The following is a 9,754-nucleotide window of genomic DNA, read 5'->3' as shown; positions in this document are numbered from 1 at the left end:
GCGAATTTAGTGTGAAAATTAAGTTACCTGAAGGCTATATAAGGAGGAAGAAGTAGAAGGGAAAGACACACGGAGTCTTAGAGCTATCCAAAGCCTCAGTCTATCCCTTAGGGGAAACCCCTCTCTGTTTTTTTATCCATTTCCCTTTTTCTTGCTATTAGTCATCCAGCCCTTTCTTTCATTAGCTCCCGAAGTGTAAAGCCTCTAATGACTATGAGAGGCCAAACCCCTTTTTGTTGGGAGCCAGGAGGCCGAACTCTTGTAATGTAATTCTTCCCTACTATCTATTTAATGCAATTATGTTTCTATTATTCTTCTTTGTGCTTTTATGTTATTATGGCATGATCACCCATATAATGTTTAGATGGTAATGCATAGAAGAATGATTATTTTCTAGAGAATTGGGGAAGGGTATCTAAATAAATTCATTGCTAGAAATAGATTGACATTTATTTTGCCTAAGAATTTTTGCATCTCTTATCTTAATGTGGTTTGTTATATTATCTATGCAAAGAAATTTGGGAAAAAAAGGATAAATAAACTAGGTCCTTCGTGCGGGAAACCCGAGATAGGATAATTCAGTAGATGCGGGTGGAAACAAGGATTTCATTAATTAGAGAAAATCTACTACATTAAATTATAAGTAGTTTTGGCATACTAGGCCCCCAACATTATTGCATTATGACTTCATCTTTCCGCATGTAAACTAGTATTTATTTTTCTTGATATCTTTCTTCTTTTCTTTGCCTTACTCCAAATTTCACACTTCCAAATCTTTATCTTTTCTTTATCTACTTCTTCTCGTTGCTTAATAATTGGGTTTGCATCACTTAAGTACAACCAAAGTCCGTGTGGATTCGACACTTGGACTTCCATTTTAATCTTTACTACTTGTGATAAAATTGGTACACTTGCCAATCTGGTAGCATGGGTAAAATGTTCACATTAGTGTTAATCACCAAATTGCAAACTTATCAAATAAGGGTATGAAACACAGCTTTGGCCCAAAACAAGGTCATCCATTTTTTTACAAAAGGAAACAAGTTAAAGAGCGGAATAATAAAACAACATGTTCAAAACATTATGCAGATAATACAGAAATCCATGTGTCAATGTCACATCCATTTAGAGTATTGTGTTCCAGCAGCCTCTAGCGTAACGTTTTCCATAGTCATCCACCTAACCATCTGCTCCCATGAATACAAAGCTTGAGATCATCACAAGATCCAAACACAAAAAACACACAAGGAGTGAGTTATCACATTCCTAACTAATAGAGAAAAACAGGACAACACACACACACACACACACACACACACACACACACACACACACACACACACACACACACACACAAATATATATATATATATATATATATATATATATATATATATATATATATATATATATATATATATATATATATATCATGTAAATGATATACAGCTAACTTTAACATAGCTCATGTCATTCCATCACTTATTATGTAACATCACATCTCAACACTACACGTCTCATATATTTTCACATCATTCACATACTCAAGGATCAAAATGTAATATCACTCAACCAATCAATATTGATCAATACACAAGCATTATGCAACAAATGTACTAAGACTTAATCCTATATGCAATGTCGTAGCAATTCATTCTCACTAGGTGAAATCATAGGAAGACTAGTCAGGGTCATTCTGGTTTGTGAGAAAACTCTAACCATATGGAATCAACATAGGCTTCAAGGAACAATCAAACCGAGTGTATTTACCCCTAAGGCCTACGCTCCGAAGAGTTCGTCAGGGCCTCTCCCTCCTGATTCAGGTCCAACCTAGAAAACATTTTAGCATGCAGACTCTATCTATGAACTATATACAACACACGTCTCCTCAATTGTTCTTAAAATAATTTTAACTCATTGCGCCTCAAAGTGATTAAACTCGTCGAGTTTTCACAGTGGATCCCATCATAATACTCGTCGCGCATTTACTCATCGCCCTTAAAGGGCCTTACAATCGTGTGAGTGTACAGTTCATAGCTTACAACTCAATGCATACAACATCTCAATATACATGTGTGATCTCACAATTTAACACATACTCAACTTGTCACTTACACATAGTTCATCACATTCAATTTGTTACTTACGCACAATTTCATGATCTCAATATATCAATTTATCATGCTAATCTAGTAAATCTTGTCCATAATACAAAATATTTATACAAAAATACTTCTCACAACATGGGGAGTAAAATCCATCAAATAATTTTACATAATCATATCAAAATCATAGGCCAAAAATAGGAAAACACCAAGAGCACTCAATTTTATCAATCAATTCGCATCATTACATCAATTTGCTCGTCAAACATAACAATATCGTAATTATAATAGTAAAAGAAAGAATTATAATTCAATAAGCATCTCAAAATAAACCCCAATTTAATCCTCTAAGGATCCATACACATGTTCATTCAAATCCTCCATTGCGATAAACCCATCCTTTACCTCTAAGCGGATTCACATGCGTAGTCTGGTAGTGGTAGTAGCATCTCTAGCGGTTCCCTAAGATTCTTCAAATTTTTGTTCTGGTTGTTCTCCTAGGGTTCCCAAGCGATAGAGAGAAAGAGAATGAATTTGAGCCTTCATTCCATTGTTTGCATGCGAGGATCATTTCTCCCTCCACATACTTTATTTCATAAATTCCAATGGTGAAGATGTGTGAAAATCAGCTCCAAACCTAGTATACAAATTTCAAGATGATCCAATGGTTAACGAGTCTGAAATTGTAGTTTTACTGAGATAGATTTTGGTGTATGCAGGAAAAAGAGAGCTTCATGCGAGGGACATTGCTCTCACCACAAACATTATTTCGCAAATTCCAACAGTGGGGATGTGCAAAAATGATTTTTGAACTTGTTTAAATGTTACAACAATCCAGTGGTTAATGATTCTTGGATCGTAATTTTACTAGGACAGATTTGAATGTATGCGGGAAAAGGAGAGGGTCTTGGGAGAGGGAGAAAGGAAAACAAATTTGAGAGAAAGACGGAGCGACATTAATGTAAAAATTGACCTAATATGTCTCTATTTATAGCTTGGATACTTTCAGCATATTATATACTCTATTTTTTCTATTTTATTATTTTATAAAAAGAAACTCAATTTTACTCCCTATGAAATGAATAAATAAAACATCTTTTTTATTTTCTAAGAACATATATTTATTTTATTTACCCCAAAATCATTATTTTCATTAGTAAAAATATTTTTTCTTATTTAATTAATTACAAAAACCTCATTATTTTCCTAAAACTCTATTTATTTTTAAATGAAATTCTTTTTATTTTATTTTAAGAAAATTAGGTTTTACAATACCAACTCTTCTCAACCAACTATAGCTAATTTGGATTTGTGCCTCTTTCAATGTCACTAGTGAAGCACAAAATATTTAGCAGCTAGAATCATTTGAAGAACCTGACCAGATTTTCATTGATAATGGTCAAGGTCTGCACATCAAATCCAGTGGTTCTTTCTCTTTTACTTTTCCGTATAATTCTAAAGTCTCTTTTTCTCTTAATCAACAACTCTTACACGTGCCTTCGATTACTAAAAATATGATTAGTGTGAGCAAGTTTGCTCAAGATAATGGTGCATTTTGAGTTTCACCCTCATTTTTGTGCTGTCAAATCCCAGGTTTCCAATGAAACTCTTCTTCAAGGATCTGTTGGTCCTGATGGGCTTTATTCCTTTCCTAGTCTCAAGCTATGACATCCTTCAGCTACTTTAGCTTCATGTTATGTTTCTAACAATGTTGTTAATGGCGGATGGCGGCTCATGGCGAAAAGCCAAAAATCCACCACAAAAATATGGCGGATGGCGTAGCGAAAAATGGCGGACATCATGGTGGACAAAAAATATATATATACATATAAATATTAACAAAAAAATAGATAAAAAACAAATATAAATAAAAAATTAAAAAAACAATGGATTGCATTCAAATAAGCTAAAAAAGTTTCATGAGTTCCCACAATAACCAAGTACCAACACCAAATAAACTCGAAGAGTTCAAAATAACAAAAGGATAAAAGCATAATGCAAAGTGCAAAGTAAAGGTTGAGGCTCTAATCGTCTTCGTTGTTATCATAAGGTAGTGGAGCATCTCCTTCCCCCTCTTCTCCATCAGACGCCTCAAAATTAACCATGATTTCTTCTTCTTTAGATTCAAGTTTGTAGAAGCAAAGCTTCATGATGAATCAAGAGTGATTCAAAGATGTTTTGATGATAACAAAGATGATAACAAAAGATGATGACAAAGGTGATGACAAAAAGCTCAAAGGTCAATCAAAGAATGAGTTCAAGATATTCAAGATAGAATCAAGAACACTTCAAGATTCAAGAGGAAAGTTGATTTCAAGAATCAAGATTCAAGAGATCAAGATTTCAAGAATCAAGAGATCAAGATTCAAGACTCAAGATTCAAGAATCAAGAGAAGGCTTAATCAAGATAAGTATGAAAAGGTTTTCTCAAAAATTGAGTAGCACATGGATTTTTCTCAAAACATGTTTACCAAAGAGTTTTTACTCTCTGGTAATCGATTACCAGATTGTTGTAATCGATTACCAGTAGCAAAATGGATTTGAAAAAGTTTTCAAATGAATTTACAATGTTCCAATTGATTTCAAAAAGCTATAATCGATTACAATGTTTTGGTAATCGATTACCAGTGCTTTTGAACGTTGAAATTCAAATTCAAATGTAAAGAGTCACATCCTTTCACATAAAAGCTTTGTGTATTCGATTACACTGATTTGGTAATCGATTACCAGTGATTATTTCTGAATAAATCAAAAGATGTAACTCTTCAAAAGGTTTTTGACTTTTTCAAATTGGTTTTAAGTTTTTCTAAAAGTTATAACTCTTCTAAATGGTCCTCTTGGCCAGACATGAAGAGTCTATAAAAGCAAGGCTTTGTTTTGCATTTCAAATGATCTTGAATACTTTTCCAATCAATCTCTTACAATCATTTACAAGCCTTGAATCTCTTTGAACTTCTTCTTCTTTGTACCAAAAACTTTCTAAAGTTTTCTGGTTTTTCCAAACCTTGAAAACTTGTGCTATTCATCTTTTTCATTCTCTTCACCCTTTGCCAAAAAGAATTCGCCAAGGACTAACCGCCTGAATTCTTTTTGTGTCTCTCTTATCCCTTTTCCAAAAGAAAAAAGGGCTAACCGCATGAATTCTTTTGTGTCTCCCTTGTCAGAGAATTCAAAACGACACAGTCTGAGAATTCTTTTGATTCTTCCCTTTTCCTAATACAAAAGTGTTCAAAGGACTAACCGCCTGAGAATTCTTTTGTATCCCCATTCACAAAGTATCAAAGGTTTAACAGCCTGAGATCTTTGTCTTAACACATTGGAGGGTACATCCTTTGTGGTACAAGTAGAGGGTACATCTACTTGGGTTTGACTAAGAACAAGAGAGGGTACATCTCTTGTGGATCAGTTCTAGTGGAGGGTACATCCACTAGGTTCAAAGAGAACAAGGAAGGGTACATCCCTTGTGGATCTTTGCTTGTAAAAGGTTTTTTACAAGGTTGAAAAAATCTCAAGGACCGTAGGTCACTTGGGGACTGGATGTAGGCACGGGTTGTTGCCGAACCAGTATAAAAACTCTTGTGTGTTTGTCTCCTTCTTCCCTACTCTTTTACTTTCCGCTGTGCATTTTAATTTATGCTTTTACTTTTGGTTAAGTTTCTCTTCTACTCCTTATTCTCTTAACAACATAGTAAAAGCCTTAGAAGAGTAATTTTTTAATTAGTAAAGGTTTATGAATAATTAATTCAACCCCCCTTCTTAATTATTCTGAGGTCACTCGATCCAACAAAGTTCAATATCCTCCTCAAACTCTAGATCCTCATCATTTTCTTGGACTACTTTTTGCTTCCTTGATGAAGATCCAACAACCATTGCCCATTTTTTAGAAGTGTGGGTAGCAGCAGCAACACTTGTTGGTTGATTTCTTTCCCTTTTTTCTGCCTATTATACATCCTACACTCTCCAACCCCCGAAGCCTCATACACAGTTGCCCAATTTAGTGCATCAGCATCTTCAAATACCAAATCATTTCCAACATCATTATCATCATCTTCATCCATCTCTCCCACGAGCCATTCATTGCACACATCAATTTCATCTCTTGCATTATATCTTTGCTTCAATTGTTGGTTGTATTTGACAAACACCAAATCATGCAACCTCTTGTGCTCAAGCCTATTTCTTTTTTTGGAATGAATCTACAACATAACAAATAAATGTTGATCTCAATCTCAAATACACTCCAAATAAAACTTGACCATCAAAATTAAATTAAAATTAAAAAGCATAGTTAGAGTTCTGTCACAAATACTTGCTCAAATACACTCCAATTTCTTTCACATCCTAAAGCACTGCAAGTCAAACTCAAAATTTTAATAGCTAGCTTCTGCAAATTTGGAGTTTGTGACCCAAACATTCGCCACCAATATGCTGCAATACCAACCAAGAGCATAACTTAGAATTCTGAATTATAACATAAATACATAAAAAAAAATAGTATAGTATTTGTATTTGTCATATGGTAAAAGTTTCTTACTAGGAGAATGGGTTTTCATTTGAGCCATTGCAAAGTCAGAACCAAAGTGTTCAACACCAATCTTGTAAAGATGCAACTCAAAATTTTCTATTGCACATCAAATTGTGGAACCAATTTCTTAATGCAATCATTCAAACCATTGGTGACCTCAAAATTAAACTCCAAATCAATGATGTCATAAAAGAACTCTGGATTTAAGAAGTGGGCAGCTGCATGCAATGGCCTATGAAGCTAACAATTCCATCTTTTATCAATGATTGCAAACACATCTTTGTACTTGCTTTCATTGTTGTTGAAAGACTTGATAATTGTTTCTTTTGCCTTGTCCATTGCTTCATAAATATAGCCCATGGCTAGTTTCCTTTCACCATCCACAAGACGAAGCACTTTGACAAGTGGAGCCATGACTTTAAGAATATAAACCACACTATTCCAAAAAGAAGGCATGAGCACTACCTTTGCAGCTTCTTTCCCCTTAGGCTCCTTAGATAACTTGTTTAAGATCCACTCATCAAAAGTGAACATCTTTCTAATATTGGCTTTCTCTTTGTGGAGCCTTTCCAATGTTAGATAAGAAGTGGCAAATCTAGTAATAGCATGTCTCACCAATTCCCTCTTGTTTGTAAAATTTCTCAACAAGCTTAAGGTACCAGAATATGCATAGATAAACCCAACTAGATAAATTGTCCTTCTAATTGTCTTCCTTATCAAGGGAAGCTTCCCAATATCTTCAAGCATCAAATCAATTCAATGAGTTGCACAAGGAGTCCAATAAATATGTTTCATTTTCTCCTCCAACAACTTACCCGCTAAAACATTGGTACTCCCATTATCAGTTGCAACTTGAACAACGTTCTCTTCTCCAACTTCCTCCACAATGGCATCAAGCAACTCAAAAAGCTTTTCACCTGTCTTTACAAAATTAGAGCCATCAACAGACTTCAAACACGGTACCAGCTTGAGAGTTAATCAAAAAATTAATGATGCATTTTTGTTTCTGATTAGTCCATGCATCGAACATAATAGTACAACCATACTTGACCCATTGCTCCATGTGGTCTTTCATCAAATTTTCAGTGTATTCAACTTCCTTCTTTAGAAGTGGAACTTTGATGTCATGATAGCTTGGAATGGGCAAATGTGGCCCATATTGACCAATGGTAGCAACCATATTCTCAAAGCTTTTCAATTTAATGAGGTTGAATGACAAACCTACTTGGTACCAAAAGCAAGCAATATATTGATGCACCTTCAATACTTCATTCTTATCCATTGACTCTGTTATGTTCGTTCGCCTCAACATCTCCATTTTTCTCCGATTGATTGCATTTTTTGGATTCTTACAAAATCTGTCCATTGGTCCTTTTTTAGTCCCACACTTTGTCTTTGTAGTAGCATTACAAGAGTCTGCAAACTCATCTTCACTTCCATCAAATCCAATTGGTTCACCAAATTCAAAATCTCTTATATTTGTCACATTACCACTACGAGAACTACTATAAGTGGTCCCACTTTTTTTGTTAGCCATATATTCCTTAAGCTCTTTGACTACATTTGGTGGAGTTTTCTGGCAAGATTCAACGTTACCCGACTTCCCAATCAAGTGTTCTTTGGCTCTGGTTATTCCTCCCTTTGTGATTTTTTCGCAAAAATTACAAACAATTGTGTTTGTATCCCCATCCACAAGTGGATGACAATATTTCCAACCAGGGCCTGTCTTATTTTTCCTTGTTGCAGTTACAGTTGCAGCATTGGATGATGGTTCAACCATTTAGAATAGGACTGAACAAAAAAAAAAAAATGGGTGTCAAATAGAAAAAAAAACAGCTCCAAATATAAAAAAATGGGTGTCAAACAGAAAAAAATAGCACCAGAACACTGAAGTCGCCATCCGTCGGTCATGTGCGTCGTGTCTCATGCGTCATCCTCGCATGCATCATGCTCGCATGTGTTGTACGCGCTTTAGATTGTCGCTGGTGCATCGTGCTGCTCACCTACTGCTGTCATCATGTTGGAGACTGTCGTGTGCAGGTGTCGTGTGCGTCATCGTCGTTGTCGCTGTCGCTCGTCACGCTAGAGATTGCTATTTTGTTCTGTTCGTGTTCGCTGTCATGTGCTGTCCTTTTGCAGGAGAAATTCGGGTCGGGTTAGCCCAACACCTGTCGTGCAAAATTTAAAAAAAAAGCGCTATTTTGCCATTATCGCAATTCCACAACGACCACCATGGCTATAGTGGCCGCCATGGCGCCACCATACGCAACCTGCAACACCACCATTATTTGGTGGCATTTTTTCAAAAATCTGTGACGCCATACCGCCATGACACCGCCATAACCGCTTTTTAATAACACTGGTTTCTAATTCTATAATTTTTTTATTCTACACATTCCAATGTAAATGTAGGAACCAAGACTAGCTCCTTGTGGCATGCTAGGCTTGGTCATCCAAACTTTCATGTAATGAAGCTTGTTCTTCAACATTGTAATATAATCATTCCTAATAAAAATGTTGAGTTTTGTTTCTCATGTTGTGTTGGAAAATCACAGAGACTTCCTGTTTCATTATCTAGCACTTTTTATAATGCTCCTTTGGAATTGGTGTTTAGTGACCTTTAGGGTCCAATCTCATATTACTTCAACTAATGATTTACTGTACTATGTCACCTTTATTAATGCTTGTTCTAGATTCACTTGGATCTATCTACTTAAAAACAAGTTTGATACATTCACTGTTTTAAAACTATTCAAAGCTATGGTTGAACTTGAATTTAGTACAAAGATCAAAAGTTTGCAAACTGGCTGGGGAGGGGAATTTAGACCCTTAGCTCCTTATTTAGCCAATCTTGGTATTAACCATAGACTTATCTATCCTCACACTCATCACCAAAATGGTGTGGTGGAGAGGAAGCATAGACACATTATTGAACTAGGACTTACTTTGCTGAACCATGCCTCTCTACCTCTAAAATTCCAGGACTTTTCTTTTACGATTGTTGTTTATAACATAAACAGATTACCTACAACATCTCTTGACTTTCTTGTTCCTTATACTACTCTCTTAAAAAATTCACTTGATTATCAATTTTTAAAACCATTTGGTTGTTCCTGTTCTCCCT

General features: G+C 35.3%; 1 protein-coding gene across 1 annotated transcript; it reads right to left on the bottom strand.

Annotated features, from left to right (window-relative positions):
- Window positions 1-5,938: 5,938 nt before the first annotated feature.
- On the bottom strand, window positions 5,939-8,410 carry LOC102670496 (uncharacterized). Its single transcript, XM_006599751.2, has 5 exons — window positions 7,669-8,410; window positions 7,446-7,547; window positions 6,876-7,367; window positions 6,415-6,533; window positions 5,939-6,220 (listed from the first exon to the last, which is right to left on the bottom strand). Exons 1-5 carry the CDS (start codon window positions 8,408-8,410, stop codon window positions 5,939-5,941), a joined length of 1,737 nt encoding a protein of 578 aa, XP_006599814.2.
- Window positions 8,411-9,754: the final 1,344 nt, after the last annotated feature.

Source organism: Glycine max, chromosome 16 (genome assembly GCF_000004515.6).
Source record: "Glycine max cultivar Williams 82 chromosome 16, Glycine_max_v4.0, whole genome shotgun sequence".
Taxonomy (NCBI): Eukaryota; Viridiplantae; Streptophyta; class Magnoliopsida; order Fabales; family Fabaceae; genus Glycine; species Glycine max.
Note: the sequence above shows the minus strand (reverse complement) of the source record. Positions and strands in the feature narration are given on the sequence as shown.